Genomic DNA, 16,938 nt, shown 5'->3' with positions numbered 1-16,938 from the left:
TGTCATTCAAAGCTCCCCCCTTTTTTGCTTGTCGACTTTGATTTTAATTTTTTAATGAAGAGTATGCACATTCCACCAGGTGACATCCTATCACTCTTTCTTTCCTATATGGCAGTTGGGACCTTTGGAATGACCCACAAGTAAAACATATAGATGAGTTATAGCTTTTTTTCTTTTTCTTTGTTGCATTGGGAAGAGTTGCCCTATACTAAATTATCAGGTTGCACAATGTGCTGAAAAGGCATGTTGAAATAAAATTTTGTCCTGTCAACTCAGCCATCCCAGCTTCCTCTTAGGTAGCCCAGCTTTCTTTGATCCCTTAGATAACCTGGTCCCAAGTTAGGTAATTTAGGGCTTTAAAGACTTTCAGTGCTGTGCTCAGTGACATATTAGGAGCCAGTGCATCTCCTTCAGCAAAAGTGTTTCTAGCATCTTTTTCTTCTGAAATCTCCCCCAAACGAGAGCAGCTAACTTATGCTATTTCCTTCAGAGAAGTCTTGGTGAGTCCCTAGCGCCTAGTTCAGGAAGGTTGGGACTCTTATCTTCTTTCAACTCTCCCTGGGAATACCTTTTCAAATTTACTTCTCCCTCCCCTCCTCCCACAAGTAAAGAGTTTACTTTCCTGGCTCACCACTGGGTTATAACCCTGACAGAGTTCCCTGTCAGTTCCTGCTATATCTTCTACACTTAGACAATGTTCCATTTTCTAAATTTCCTTTCCATTCAAGTATATGCTGCTGCAGTGGCAGTTCTTTCCTCTCTGACTTCTTTTCCTCTTTATCCATCAGGCTTCCTCAACCTCGGCCCTCCAGATGTTTTTGGCCTACAACTCCCATGATCCCTAGCTAGTAGCACCAGTGGTCGGGGATGATGGGAATTGTAGTCTCAAAACATCTGGAGGGCCGAGGTTGAGGAAGCCTGCTCTTTATAGTATGCAGAGGAAGGAGAGCACATCATACGCAGCTGTGAGAGGCTCCACAGAGACAAGTCCCAGCTGTGCCCAGCCTCTGTTTGTGTTACATGTTGTCAAGAGGAAGCCCCTATCAGCAACTTAGGTGCTACATTCTGCACCACTTGCAGCTTCCAGACACAAAGAGTGCATTGCAGCAACCCAGTACTGAGGTTACCAATGCCAGGATCACAGTGGCCAAGCTATCTGAAGGCTCATCCAGACTTCCTTTTGTGCTGAGTTGGATGCCATGTCCAAGGGTACCTGTACCTTAAGTGACATGGATAAAAGCAGGAGCACCCCTCAAACTACAGAGGGAATGCAGCCCCTTCCAGAACAGGTAACTGGCCTATCTCCTGAAGAGAAGAATCATTCACCTACATGGAATCCATCTTGCTGGGGTTTAAACTCAGTTTATTGGCCCTTATTCAGTTTCCCACTGTGCTTGGATACAGTACTTGGATGGCTGCTACTGATTCATTCAGATGTTACAGAGAAATAGAGCTGTGTGTCATCCCCATGCAGGTATCACAATGCTGCTATGCAAGTCTATAGTATAATCACATTTGGAATATTGTGTACAGTTCTGACTAAGGATATCATTATTGTAGAGCAGTGTTTCTATGCGCTGCTCTGGTTCGCCAGAAGCGGCTTAGTTTAGGGAAGCTTTTAATGTTTGATGTATCATAGTATTTTAATATTCTTTTGGAAGCCGCCCAGAGTGGCTGGGGAAACCCAGCCAGATGGGTGGGGTATAAATAATAAATTATTATTATTATTATTATTATTATTATTATTATTATTATTATTAGTCATGGTGGCCACATGACCTGGAAGCTGTGTGCAGACTTCATCTCAGCCTATAGAGCGAGATGAACGCACAACCCCAGAGTCATCTGCAACTGGACCTAACGGTCAGGGGTACCTTTACCTTTTTACTAGAGTTAGAAAAGGGCAACGAAAAGCATCAATGGGGGGGACTCCCATATGAAGAAGTGCAGCAACATTTGGGACTTTTTAGAGGAAATGTGAGTAAGGGGTGACATAATAAATGATTAATAATTGAGCATGGAATGGAGAAAGTGAATACAGAAAAGTTCTCTATTCTCCCTCTCTTATAACACTAGACACTTGTGGAAAGCCAACAAAGTTGAATGTTGGAAGACTCAGGACACATAAAGGAAAGCAATTTTTTACGCAGCCCATAGTTTAACTATGGAGCTTGCTACTACAGGACACAGTGATGGCTGCCAACTTAAAATATGATTAGACAAACTCATGGAGGTCAAGGCTATCAGCAGCTACTAACCATAATGGCTGTGTTCTATCTCCACTGTCAGAGGCATCATGCCTCTGCATGCAAGTTGCTGGGAATCACAAGTGGGCAAAGTGCTGTTGCACTCACATCCAGCTTGCAGGCTTCCCACAGGCATCTGGCTGGCCACTGCAAGAACAGGGTGCTGGACTAGATAGGCCATTGGCCTTATCCAGCAGACTCGCCTTATGTTCTGACACTTCAAAGTCAGGGATTTGCCCTTTGAAGATCTGTACACTTCTGAATCACAGAGAGAGCTTTGCATTCTGAAAAACCAGAGTTCTGCAGTTGGATCAAATATACAAAGCAGTTGCATATTGGCGTAAAAATACGTGCCTGTCTGGCTCCCTATTCTTGCCATGGAGCTGTCTCATGGGAAAAGGCGTCTGTTTTTCACCGTGACATTTTGTCTACTCCTGGCTATGCAGTACAATGCCAAATCATAAGCGTGGGAAACCACTGTCTGGACCAGCCCTTAAAGAACTGGTCTTTTGGAGCTGTGAAACAGTACAGTGGAATCTAGTAATTAACTGAAAGGAGTGATGAAAGAATTAGGAGGTCACGATGTGTACTCTGCTGTGTATAACAATTTTAGTAATGTTATAATAACTGCCTCTGGGTGAGTCAGAAAGAAGGTATGTGGGTGGATGAACTGTTCTTAATGGTTTTAGACTTGAAGCATCAACTACATGGGTGGTAAAGCTAACACATTCACAGTTAGATACAGGGTGGATTAAATGGCTGATTTAATTTCATTCTAATTGAATCACATTTTTTATTTTCAACTTGGATCTAAAAAAGGCATTGGGTCAAACTTCATTCCTATTGAAATCAATAGTGCTTAACTTAGTAATGGCTACCTTTTCTCACTGATTTCAATTATACCTAAGTCTGGATCCAATCCATAGTACCAATGGAATCCAAGGCTGGTCTACCTAGAAGTAGCCCCCTCTTACTTCCAGATAAATGGAGTTAGGATTGCAGCCTTAGTATATATCTTTAAATATAACTTGCTTTATAAAGAGATCTGAATTTAATACCCATATAATCTATTAAAAATGGAAAAAAAATTCTCAGAACACATCAAATACCAGGCTGCTTCTCTTTTAAAAAGAAATAGTTCATGGGAAATGATCTATTTCCGATATTAAACATTGTAAATCAATGGCATTGTAAATCAATACAATGCAATACATGCATTGTAATTTTTTATTGTGGGCTTCCTGCTGGCTTAGGGAATAGCAAATCATCATAGACACTAGAATCCAGGAGATGTCATCATGTATCTCAACTGGATGGTCCACTAAGGCCACCTGGGGAAATTTGTATGTTCTCCAACTATAATACGCCCTGGCAAGCATGACCAATGGTCAGCTCCAAGAACATATCAGCTAGAGGTCCCGTCCCCCCCCACATTCTAGAGAAAGCTCAACAAAAATCTGCTTTGTACCTCTAAGGCTGCAGTGCTAATTCCACTTATATGGGAATAAGCCCCATTGAATTCAGTGGGACTTACTTCTGATTAATGTATAGGACATGGGTAGGCAAACTAAGGCCCAGGGGCCAGATGTGGCCCAGTCGCCTTCTCAATCCGGCCCGTCGATGGTCCAGGAATCAGCGTGTTTTTACATGAGTAGAATGTGTGTTTTTATTTAAAATGCATCTCTGGGTTATTTGTGGAGCATAGGAATTCGTTCATTTTCCCCCCTCCAAAATATAGTCCGGCCCCCCACAAGGTCTGAGGGACAGTGGACCGGCCCTCTGCTGAAAAAGTTTGCTGACCCCTGGTATAGGATTTGTACCCAAAGAAGCAAAATTTCTACACTTTAAAGAGTGCATGGGTTGCATCACACACAAAAATTGGATTATGGTCTTAGGTTGTATGAGGGTTTTATTTAGTTATAAACCAAGACGGGGGGGGGGGGGCGTCATGCTACATGTGACGTTACTTACATTACATGTGAGCAACTGACCTGAATTTTTAATACCATTTCCTGCTGCAGATGGGACTTCCCCCTATTGCATTCCTACCCCCTATTGCATTCCTAATGAAAATGCCCTCCCACTCACAGCACGACACTTGCGTTTGCATTGGGAAATAATGGTGCTTTTTCAAAGAGCTACTTTTGGTGCACCCAAGAACATGGGTATGCGTCCTAACCTTTAAACTGCACACCCTCCTATAATAGCACAAACATCCTTTGACAACCCCTCAGTTTCAAGACCAGATAACTGTGCAACATGGGGAAGCAGCTACTGTTTAAAAAACACGAGGCAAACCTCACCTGGGCATGTGGAATTCATTGTTTTTTTTTGGATTCCATTCAATAGGTTCAATTTATTAGCTAGTCTGGACAAGAAATCAGAATGTTTTTACACAACAAAATAAAAGCCCTACCCAGGTTACTTCAGGCTGCTCTGGTGAAGGACCTTTGCTAAAAGGAAGGCTCTCTTATATTGGAATTATTCTTAAGAACTGAGAATTAGGCCTTTGTGCATGTGTAGAGTATTTCTCCCCTCACTGCTGATTATCCACAGTTTATGTTTTGGCTAGGGAAAACAGCAGAGCAGATGCTGCCATAATAATAATAATAATAATAATAATAATAATAATAATAATAATAATAATAATTTATTATTTATACCCCACCTATCTGGCTGGTTTCCCCAGCCACTCTGGGCAGCTTCCAACTGAATATTAAAAACAGTACAGCTTCAAACATTAAAAACTTCCCTAAAGAGGGCTGCCTTCAGATGGCTTTTAAAAGTAAAATAGTTGTTTATTGCTTTGACATCTGCTGGGAGGGCGTTCCACAGGGCAGGCGCCACTACCGAGAAGGACCTCTGCCTGGTTCCCTGTAACCTTACTTCTCGCAATGAGGGAACCGCCAGAAGGCCCTCGGCGCTGGACCTCAGCGTCCGGGCAGAATGATGGGGGTGGAGACGCTCCTTCAGGTATACTGGACCGAGGCCATTTAGGGCTTTAAAGGTCAGCACCAACACTTTGAATTGTGCTCGGAAACGTACTGGGAGCTAATGCAGATCTCTCAGAACCGGTGTTATGTGGTCCCGGCGGCCACTCCCAGTCACCAGTCTAGCTGCCGCATTCTGGATTAATTGCAGTTTCCGGGTCACCTTCAAAGGTAGCCCCACGTAGAGCGCGTTGCAGTAGTCCAAGCGGGAGATAACTAGAGCATGCACCACTCTGGCAAGACAGTCCGCGGGCAGGTAGGGTCTTAGCCTGCGTACCAGGTGGAGCTGGTAGACAGCTGCCCTGGACACAGAATTAACCTGTGCCTCCATGGACAGCTGTGAGTCCAAAATGACTCCCAGGCTGCGCACCTGTTCCTTCAGGGACACAGTTACCCCATTCAGGACCAGGGAACCCCCCACACCCGCTCGCCCCCTGTCCCCCAAAAACAGTACTTCTGTCTTTTCAGGATTCAACCTCAATCTGTTAGCCGCCATCCATCCTCCAACAGCCTCCAGGCACTCACACAGGACCTTCACCGCCTTCACTGGTTCTGATTTAAAGGAGAGGTAGAGCTGGGTGTCATCTGCATACTGATGAACACCCAGCCCAAACCCCCTGATGATCTCTCCCAGCGGCTTCATATAGATATTAAAAAGCATGGGGGAGAGGACGGAACCCTGAGGCACGGTTTTTTTAGGCAGGTTTTTGTTCTAGTTCCATTCATCATAGAACTCAGGGCTGGCCTAAGGCATGTTGTTGTGCACACACTCCCTTTCGATATATAAAAGGTGATAGTACTGGCAGCTGACAGATGCGGGTGGCGCTGTGGGTTAAACCACAGAGCCTAGGACTTGCCAATCAGAAGGTCGTGGTTTGAATCCCCGCGACGGGGTGACCTCCCGTTGCCTGGTCCCTGTTCCTGCCAACCTCGCAGTTTGAAAGCACGTCAAAGTGCAAGTAGATAAATAGGTATCGCTCCGGCGGGAAAGTAAAAGAAATTTCTGTGCGCTGCTCTGGTTCACCATGGCCACGTGACCCAGAAGCTGTACGCTGGCTCCCTCAGCCAATAAAGCGAGATGAGCACCGCAACCCCAGAGTCGGACACGACTGGACCTAATGGTCAGGGGTCCCTTTACCTTTACTGACAGCTGCATCTTATTTCCACACTGGTGACAGAACAGTGATCTCCACTGAAAGAGAGAGCACCTAGCTAGCTTAGGGGTAAAGGACAGGCAGTATGGTCCATACAGCTGTCCTCCAACACCTCTCTGTCTGTTACCTGAGGCAGCTACTTACCTCTGTTTATTGGTAGGACTGGTCTTGGATTTATAGTGATGAGTTGGAAGGATTAGGCTGAAGGCCTGGGCCCCCTTCTAATTCCTGGAATAGTTTAGCTAGCTTCCTGGCATGGTGATGGGCCATTAAGGGGAACAAAGAAAGTGGCTCTGTATGAGATGGCAAATGGGTGGGGGCCCATTTCTCAACTCACAAGTACAGTGGTACCTCGGGTTACATACGCTTCAGGTTACAGACTCTGCTAACCCAGAAATAGTACCTCGGGTTAAGAACTTTGCTTCAGGATAAGAACAGAAATCATGCTTTGGTGGCGCGGCGGCAGCAGGAGGCCCCATTAGCTAAAGTGGTGCTTCAGGTTAAGAACAGTTTCAGGTTAAGAACAGACCTCTGGAACGAATTAAGTACTTAACCCGAGGTACCACTGTAGTTAGTTAGAAAGACAAGAACAGAGAGTTTGAAGTGATGTAAGTGAAAAGCAAAGCAGCAAGCTGGGAAGCAGGGAACCTAGAGAGACAGAGCAATGTTTGATTTCTGTTTCAGTGCAAGGCTGCAGCCAGGTGGGAAGCAAGGCCCTCTTGGGGTGTTAATGATGTGAACTCCTCCACCATAGGCTCAGGTTGTATATATGTGAAAATAATCAAAGGGAGTGCAGACTGAGCCTCAAGTATTATGCAATACACCTGCAGTTATTAAAACAATTGTAATTATGTAAAAATTTGGGGAAAGTAAACATGTTTTCTAGATGACAGATAAAGGAAAGAGGTGAGGCAGTGGCAGTCATCCAGTTTATCATTGGCTTTGTGCCTACAGGTTAAGGCTCCAATGCTGTACACACTTTCTGTGGAGTTAAGTCCCACTGCACACACTGATGCTAATCTGGTGATGTTGCCAAGGTCTGAAATTCCCTTGTTCAAAATGTAAAGCACAGTAACTTGTGGGGGCTGCCCTCCCATTCAAAGTAAGCATTTCAACCACATCCTCCCTCCCCCTCTTTTTTTCTGGCTCTGTTTGTAATGCCAGCCAGAAATTAGTTCCTAACTTCCTTCCACACCTCTCTTCTTTTTTTGTGCTTAGAAACTTGCATGGCAGCATCTCAGTTTCTATGGTCCCTTGGAAGCTGCATCCTGGGCACCACAGCGTGAACAGGAGTGTAACAAGATCCAAAATGGGCTTGTAATTAGCATGGTTACTTCCAATCCTGTTTTCCAATATTTTAGAGGAGGAATAGCCCTTCCTTTTATGACTCAGGAAGGGGTTTCACCCATCACTGCTTACATCTGAGTAAATATGCAAATGATTACAAACAATAATATATTAACAGAGCAATATTATGGAGGTGTGGGTGGGAAGAGAATTCACGACATCCAAAGTTGGCTGCACGCAGGGTGGAAGATGAATTGTACCTTTTAAGATTTATTGTGTTCCTTTTCTTTCATCTTCTCCCCTCCCCCATTGACAAGAATGGATGGGGATTAATTACAGCAGCTCCAGGTCTGGTGTGGTTTCAAGGTCTGTTCCAGATGTGGCCGTGGGTGTGCATTGGGGGAACAAGGGGGCTTAGAGTACTGTGGATCCATGGTTTTCCCCACCACACCACTGGAGCACCCTGCATTGATCCTGTAGCCCCCTCAACCACTCTCCCAAGAAGCATAAGATTACTCCCTAAGCTCAACTGCTTTATACTTCTGATAAGGAAAGAAAAATTGGATCCACATGATTCTGATCAGCTATTGTGGATTGGATAGCAATGATCAAGTGGCAGGCCTGACCCAAGACATTTTGGCACCTAAGCCAAAACAGAAAATGGCAACCATTCCCACACCAGGGAAGAAGGGTTGAGTGAAGATCTACATCAGATACGAGGAGGTCAGATCAACTTTACCCAAAGGTTGAATCGGGAATCATAGGCTGTCACACATGGGGGTGGGAGGGGTTCTGAATCTTGCTGGGTGGGGGCAGCTCCTGCCTAGGGGTCGGAGGAGAGCAGTGACACCTTCTAATATTTTCAGATTGGCTTCTGTCAATCAGTGATGTCCAGGTTGGCAAGAGGATGCTTGGCGCTCAGCTTCCTCCGCCCCTCAATACTGGGGGGGGGAGGGGCTGAGCCACAGGCTAATAACAATAACAACAACAACAATACCTTTATTATTTATATCCCACCCTGGCTGGGTTGATCCAGCCATTCTGAGTGGCTTCAAACACATAAACCATCAAACATTAAAACCTGTCCCATACAGGGCAGCCTTCAGATGTCTTCTAAAAGTTGTGAAGCTCTTTATCTACTTGCAGATAGGTAGCTGTGTTGGTCTGTCATAGTCAAAATAAAAAAATTCCTTCCAGTAGCACCTTAAAGACCAAATAAGTTAGTTCTTGGTATGAGCTTTCGTGTGCATGCACACTTCTTCAGATACCTATCTGAAGAAGTGTGCATCTGAAGAAGTGGTATCTGAAGAAGTGTGCATGCACACGAAAGCGCATACCAAGAACTAACTTAGTTGGTCTTTAAGGTGCTACTGGAAGGAATTTTTTTATTTTATCTACTTGACATCTGATGGGAGGGCAATTCCACATAGAGGATGCCACTGCTGAGAAGGCCCTCAAAAATATTGAGGAGGTTGAAGACACCTCCACCTCTAGGAGTTGTCCCTTTTGTAACTTGCTTCCTTCCCCCTCTACGTATTTCGCTTGCTCAGTTCACAGTAATCAATACTCCTATGCTCAGTGGAACCTAATTGCAGCAGTGCAGCAGTGAAAGGGTTACCCTTGTTTCCCCGGGAGGATTTTTTGAATCCTACGTCGGGAAGTTCCATTTACAGCACCAGGCAAGTGATGTTTTTTAAAAAATGGTTTGTTCCGGGCTCCGTGATATTCCAAGTCGTAGCCTTTTGTTATCCAATAGCGCAGGGTAGTTTCTAACCCTTTGCCATCGCAAGAAAGTTACATGGGAATGTGGGTTGTTGTTGCCGCCGCCGCCGCCTTCAAGGGAGGAGATTCTCCATCTCCGCATTGTAGCCGTTTTGTATTTCTCTTTCTTTCTGAGCAGTTTGGGGAGGCGCGGCTCCTTTAAGGTGTCCTGAGGCGGCACCAGACCTGCAGCGGCAAGGCGAGAGAGGCAAGCGCGCGCTCTATCTCGCGCCTGCCTCGACGCGGCGCCCGAAACTTCAGGGGCTGCTGGGCGAGACGGAGCTTTGCACCCCCTCAGCGTGGAGGCGAGGAGCTACACCCTTTCTCCACCAGGGGCTGCCCAGAAGAGGAGGACGAGGCCGCCCTCAGAAGTTTTTCCACCCCACACAGCCGGTCCCTCGCTTTTGTGCCAATCTCCGCTTTTGGAGAGGGAAGGAGCTGGAGGAAAAGGAAAAGGAGGAGGAGAGAGCCGTCGCTTCGCAGGACGGACAGCCGGGAGGTGCGGGCTGGTGCGAGGCGCGGCTCCGCTCTGGCTGCCGGGAAGCTGCTTCGCCTGGCGGTCCCGGCGCTTTGCTTCAAGTGATGGGACCCAGGGCTGCTGCTGCGATTGCGCTGCCACTTCTGTCTGCCGCGCGCTCGCCCAGCGCCACACCAGGCAAGTCCTCGCCAAGAGCATCCGCCGGCCCGTCTCCGCCACCCGCTGCCTGAGACCCTCGCAAGAAGCGGCGGCACTTTCTGCACTTCGCCGAAGGGCCCCTCTCGTGACCTGCGCGCTCCTTGCTCCTTTCTTTCCTTGAGGAGAGCCAAGGCAGCCAGCAAGCGCGGGCAGCAGGCGGGCTGCTGCTTTTGTTTCTCGCTTGCTGTCGGATGGTCCCGCGGCGCGGCAAGGCGAGGCAGCCCCCTTTGGGATAACCCGGGGCGAGAGAAGAGCGCAGGCTTGGGCTGGAGCTGCGGAGCCCTGCCTGCTTTGGCTGACAATAGAGACTCTTTGCGAAGAGCCCGGACGAGGCTCCCCGTTCAACTTCTGGAGGATTTGGGACGCCGCCGCTTACGTTAAGCTGCTTGTGGATTTACAAACTGGGAAGCCTTGGAGGGGTTTTTGGCGAAAGTCCTCCCCCTCCCCCTCTTCCTCCAGCCCTCCCTTTTGGCATGAGATTATCGACAGGCTCCACCTGGAGACAATGATCGCGGAGTTTGTACACTTCTATCTCTTTGGATTATTATGTCTCTGCTCAGGTAATCGCTGCTCCTCGAATGATTTTTATTTATTGATCTCGTATTGTCGAGCGGGCAGATGGCTCCTTTGCTTATCCCAGTTGGGGCAGGATTCAAGGAAGTGTAAAACTCTAGCCGTTGCTGCTGATTTAAGCAGGAAATAATTAAACATGTGCTTAAGTCTTACACTGAAAACAATGGGCCATTCTCAGGAGTCATCCACTTTAGTCACTCGCTGCAGGGCAACTGAGCCTGGGATCCAGCTGAAGATGTTCAACAATTTTATCCAATCTTTGTTCCCCAAGCTTGCTCTTATTTCTCTCTCTCCTCAGGTTTTTCTGCCTGTTCAAGTGATTTTTAGTATGTGGGTGGAATAGACTTTCCTCTAGCCTTGAGGTTATGGAGGGTATGTGCACAGTGCATGCATCAGTTTGCATCCATAGTTTTGAAAAATTAAAGCAGGGTTATTGGCAGCAAAGGACCGGTTCTCTGATGCTTCCAAACTCGTCAGTCCGCTTCTAGAAACTAGATGGAGCAAGTCAGCTGAGAGCTTAACGCTCCAGGGCCTAACTATATGTACTTGACACTGCACATCCCAAGGATCGAAGCCTTACAGGCCTATCAAATGCATGTTTACTCAAAAGCAAGCCCTACTGTGTCCAGTGAGGCTTGGTCTCTAGTCACTTGTGTTTTATAGATCAGTTTGCACATGAGTAGAGTAGGCGAAGGTAGATCATGGAGCAAGCTGGTCTGTCTCTCTCTCCCCACCCCCCATGTCCTCACTGCTAGGACCAGCCACTCTAGTTGGCAACAAGGGGGCTATTAGTCCTTGTTTGATGTATGCAGAGGACTGTAATTAAATTAGATCATAAAGAAACAGCAGGAAACAACTTCTTCCTACAGTTTTAGGTGGGGGGGAGAGGTTACAGGTATTGGCAAGTAGGAAGCTAGAGGCATGGTTAATTCAGTATATGTTAATTGATGTACTGATATGAAGCATCACTTTTTAAACCTTTGTTAAGGGCATATTGTTCCAGTGTTCAGTATTTATATGGTAATAACTATGGTTCATCACTAGCCATTGGTGTTTACCTCCTGGAGTAAGTGGATCGTTCACTACTACATAGATTTGCTTGCAGTGACCTTTCTTTGAAATGGAAATTCCAACTAAGAGATGTTTAGGATCAAGATAGATTTATTATCTCTGGAGTTACTTAAGTTTCACTCTTTCATGAATTTCACCCTTTACACACACTTCCAAGTTCATTATGCATGTTTAGTTGGAAGTAAGTACTGTATGAAGTTCGGCAGATATGTGCTTGTGGAATTAGAGTGATAAATTATTGGTTTAAAACACTTTTTAATCCCATCCAGAAGGGTTCTCCCTTTCCTTAACTTCTGTTAGCAAGTCAGAGCTTGTGCTCACACCCACCCTCAGCTGGCAACTTTTAAACAACGTACAAAGGGGATTTTAGAATTTGAGTATGATTATTTTGAAAGGATATAAACTAGGATGTGACTACTAGCTCAGTTTTCCGCAAACTAACTGTAAATTTTCTGGCAAAGTCTGGAAGCCTGGCACATATGTTAAATCATTCACTCTGACCGCAAAAAATTGTTACAATCCCATGAAACCTATTCCCTTGATCAGAGGTGACATGAGAACAGTCTGGATAGGAAAATGAGCTACTTCCCATGTGCTGAATGGGATATAACCCATGAGACAGGGGTTACTTTGCAGTAGGGCAGCTGGCTGCTGCTCTGTGGGAGTAGGACAGGTGACTAGGTTAAACCTGAAACCCTGTATCTGTTTTTTCTTAAATTCTTGAGTAATGTCACCAGCTCACTCAGTTTCCATTATTTCACAGAGTGCACTTTAAGCACAGAGTTGGATGCAAATTGCAGTCAGTGGGAGGAAACTGTCTCACTTGCCTCTTTTACTAACACTCTTAGCCGCCCCCCCCTCCCCAGATTTATAGCAAAAGGGTTCCCTTGTGGTTATTTTTTATTCCCTTTCCTATGCTAAAAGTTTCTTCTCATGTGTAAAGTGACGTGTCAAGTGTGATAAACAGAGGAAGGCAAGATCATTTAGAAGATAGTGGGATTAGTGGTCATTAGTCACTGTTTGAACTGGTTTAATTAGCTTTGGGAAGTTTTATCCTGGCTGTAGTGTCATGCCAGTGCGGTGCAAATTAGTTGCAGATTTCATATCTTAAAACTCTCCAGTTCTTAATATTCCTTCACAGTGAATTTATGAGTCATGAAGGTCCCATGGAAGCATTTGCTGTGCTTGGTTCTTTCTTCTTGAGTTACTTTAAAATGCACAAATACTCTGTTGTTTTAGTTCAAGGTGAGGACAGTGTGCTTGTCTAACTTAAAAGTTTGCAGTTGTCCCGTTTTCTTCATCTGCAGTGCAAGAGAACTGTTCTTACTGAGGAATAGTCTGGGATTTTTGTTGTCTGATTTTCCATATTTCACTTCCAGCTTCTATTTATTCTGAATTGCAACATGACCATCAACGTGAAAAACCATTGGGCCAGTTGTGATGCATTTTTTTTTTAACTTCAAGAGGTATTTGATAATAATTCTGGTGAAGATGGGGTTTTATTTTATATTTTCATTTTTGCCATTAACTTTTTTATTTGGTTTTCAAGAAGTACGGATTGCATGGTTACAGGCATGGCTACAAGGCATTTGACTTACTAAAAAAGCTAATAGAAGTTGAGTATCCCGACTATGACACTTCTTTTATAACTACTCTACAAGAATTTTCATGGGCCATATGTTCAACTAGTGTTGTTTTATAATGTTGAATAGGACCGAGTGAGTAATTTCAAATTCTGGAAATTTAGCAATCAGTTATTGCAAAAGCTAACTGATTGAAACATTATGCCAGAAGATACACATGGAAACAAAGAAAAGTTAACAACATTTTTTTTTGCCTGGAAGTTGTTTTGAGTACTGTATTTCACTCAGCAATGGTCTTTAAATTCTCATACAAAAGACCATGGCTTGCTTCTGTCCTGCTAATTAAAATATGTGTAACTGACATAATTATGCCTAATTATTAATGTTAATTCTTTCTATTCTTAAATAGAGAGCCAGTGTGGTGTAGTGGTTAAGAGCAGTAGACTCGTAATCTGGGGAAGCGGGTTCGCGTCTCCGCTCCTCCACATGCAGCTGCTGGGTGACCTTGGGCTAGTCACACTTCTCTGAAGTCTCTCAGCCCCATTCACCTCACAGAGTGTTTGTTGTGGGGGAGGAAGGGAAAGGAGAATGTTAGCCGCTTTGAGACTCCTTCGGGTGGTGATAAAGCGGGATATCAAATCCAAACTCCTCTTCTTCTTCTAAAACAAGCAGTCTTGTGTCTTTATTCAACTTCTGATCCAGAAAAAAATCTTTTCAGTCAAATTTGCTAGAACTTTAGCTGAAAAGAGCTAAGTCTATTCATGGTATGGATTTATTTTTTTCTTATTTGTTCACCAATTTTAAAACACTTTATAATGTGTTGCTAATTACATAGAAACCTAGCGTAATACCTAAAAGTGTGAGCCAGCAAATGCACGGTTCAATTCTCTTCCCAGCCACAAATTCTCTCAGCCTTTGTTATATGAGAATAATGCTGACTTAACTTGGCTGTTGTGAGCTTTCCTGATATAATATGTTCAATGTGCTTCTAATATTAATATACCCACTGAGTTCTGTGGGACTTACTCTTAAGTTTAGTGTGTGCTGTATTGTGGTTGTAAACACTTAACTTCCTATTTACATACTGTGTTTTAAAGGTTACATTCCAGTTACCTTTTTGCCTCATTATATACATGGTAACCATTTCTAGCTAGCACTCCATGAGGTTACTGCTTACTCTACATAGAAACAAACAAAGCAGCAACAACACAAAGAGGAGAGTATAACATCAAATCACTGTTTCTTTTGTGTTCTAAAGGGTTCATATGATCCAGAGACCATGGCATAGCTCTATGTTAGCCCTCCTACTGCAAAGTAGATCCTTCTGTTCTGCTTTGGAAATCAATTTATTTGTGGATTAATTGAAGCAATGTGATATACAGTGGTACCTCGGGTTACATATGCTTCAGGTTACATACGCTTCAGGTTACAGACTCTGCTAACCCAGAAATAGTACCTCGGGTTAAGAACTTTGTTTCAGGATGAGAACAGAAGTCGTGCTATGGCGGCACGGCAGCAGCAGGAGGCCCCATTAGCTAAAGTGGTGCTTCAGGTTAAGAACAGTTTCAGGTTAAGAATGGACTTCTGGAACGAATTAAGTACCCGAGGTACCACTGTACACAAGTTTATTTGAGAAATAATCTTAGTTTGCCCTCCATGCTGAATAGCACAACCAGGGGAGTACTTCCACTCTGCTCTCTGGTTATCGAAATACAAACAATTTGTATTTTATCATGGATCTTTAGCTAGTGGATTGGACACCACACCATGTCACATGAGAATCTAAAATGGTACACCTTCTTAAAAAGGGAGGGAGAGAAAAGGGGAAATAGAGCTATTGGGAAGGGCATGGAGAGATAGAAGACCCGTATTGTACATTAAAATAGTTGCATCCCTTGTCTGAAAAGGTGGGAGGAATACTGTTTTAAACAAAATGAAAGTGTTTATAATTTCATCTTGTTAAATATGGTTTGCAAAAGTTTACTCAATAGTTTGGATAATGGTTTCAACCAGATAGAATTGAAAAACAGCCCTGATTCTCATGCCATTGACTTCAAAAGCTATGTGCTTTAGAGGTCCATACAGCCTCTATAAAAACTGAAGTCATGTGCCCACTTTCCGATAGTGAGCCCAGTCAACTTACTTCTGAGTGAACATGCCTAGGATTTTGTGTTATAAGACATTTCAGTTACATTATTAAACAGGGTCGCTCTGGAACAGTAAAAATGGATGCTGATTGTATTCTGTTTTGGAGGTTGAAACCCCCAAACTACACAGACACACACAAGCTTTTAAGTAAACCTCCTCAAAACGTGATGGTCCCTGTGTGTCAAACTGGATAGCGATTGTTCTACAACAAGAAAGAATAGTTCACTACAGTCAGTTCCTTCTTCAAAGAAGGCCTTTCAAAGGGCTAGGAATTACTTACTCATATGCCAAAAGTTGCTACATGTAGAGATCAAAAGATGCTGCCACTGCACTCTCTAGGTTTTTTGTGTGATCTTCTAGCTGTGTTAGTAAAATGAGAATTGCATTTTTTTCCTCCCTGTGACTAGAAGTTTGCATTAAGATTGCTTACATGATTCTTATTATAGCTTTTTATTTGGTTTTAAAGATAGTATTTAGAAAGGAACATTTGAACATTCATAGTTCAGTCTTTCTGATAGTGGAATGTAAAACTTGTCAGAATAACTTTAGGAATTAATATATGGCTAATGGTTTTGTTTGGTCAGTTTGTCCATCTTTCTTGTTGGATCACCTATTTCAGCTTTTGTAACTGCACTGTGAAACTCACACCATTCACCCATCTAATAAATCTAAAAAAAAATGTTCTTACTAGCAGAATAGCTAAGGAGTGGAGAAGTTGTATAAGTCTATCTTAAGAGGCAATCCTCCCTTTTCCAGTAAAAAACCCAGCTGGAATCCTACTTATGTGTGGAAAAACTATACATACCTAATTAAACATGGCAATAGGATTTGTCACTTCCGCTGTGCATGAATGCACAATCAAATGAGTGGCAGGTTTCCACTGTGTATAAGTAGCAAAATAGATATGTACTTTTTGTGAATTCAGAGGAATTCTTATTAACCCCCATTAAGCCATTAAGTTGTATGCTTAATATTCTAAATGAAATTTATTAAAAATACAGTGCAAAATATCATATTTTAGCTTTCGTAGTGTTCTTCCAAAAGTAACCATGACTGTGACTACATAGTATTATTACTATAGAGTGAAATTGTTTGCCTGATCTGTAACTTTTAAAGAAAAAAGGAGGTACTATTAATATTGGCAGTGGCAAAGGTCTGTATGTGAGTGCATGCATGCATGTGTTGCAGAGATGGAAGGGTGTACTCAAACTAACTTGATGATATGCCTTCCTGCCTCTCACCTCTCTCTCTTTTGGTAAAGCTGCTAGGAAAGGACAGCAGCTGCTGCATGCTGAGTTGCATAAATATAAGGTGCTGTTCATTATGAGTTTCATTCCTTATTTGCCAGGTGCAAAGTGCACTCTAGTGTTTGGTGTCAAAGGAACAGAGGGACATTCACTCTTGGCCAGAAATTTTCCCTCGTGGCAAGTATCTGATGTGTACATACTC

At 43.8% G+C, this 16,938-nt stretch overlaps 1 protein-coding gene across 4 annotated transcripts in view; it reads left to right on the top strand.

Annotated features, from left to right (window-relative positions):
• ROBO1 (roundabout guidance receptor 1) overlaps positions 1-16,938 on the top strand; it is a 571,660-nt gene that overhangs the window by 294,770 nt on the left and 259,952 nt on the right. For 2 of the 4 annotated variants that reach the window (XM_083498492.1, XM_083498491.1), the window contains exon 1: positions 9,664-10,674. The exons of the other annotated variants lie outside the window; for them this stretch is intronic. In XM_083498492.1, the coding sequence (XP_083354618.1) occupies positions 10,620-10,674 (55 nt within the window). In that variant the 5' untranslated portion in view covers positions 9,664-10,619. Of the gene's footprint in view, positions 1-9,663; positions 10,675-16,938 lie in introns of those variants that run through there. 4 annotated transcript variants of the gene reach the window in all.

Source organism: Podarcis liolepis (assembly GCF_965112155.1).
Source record: "Podarcis liolepis genome assembly, chromosome: 4".
Lineage (NCBI taxonomy): Eukaryota > Metazoa > Chordata > Lepidosauria > Squamata > Lacertidae > Podarcis > Podarcis liolepis.
Note: the sequence above shows the minus strand (reverse complement) of the source record. Positions and strands in the feature narration are given on the sequence as shown.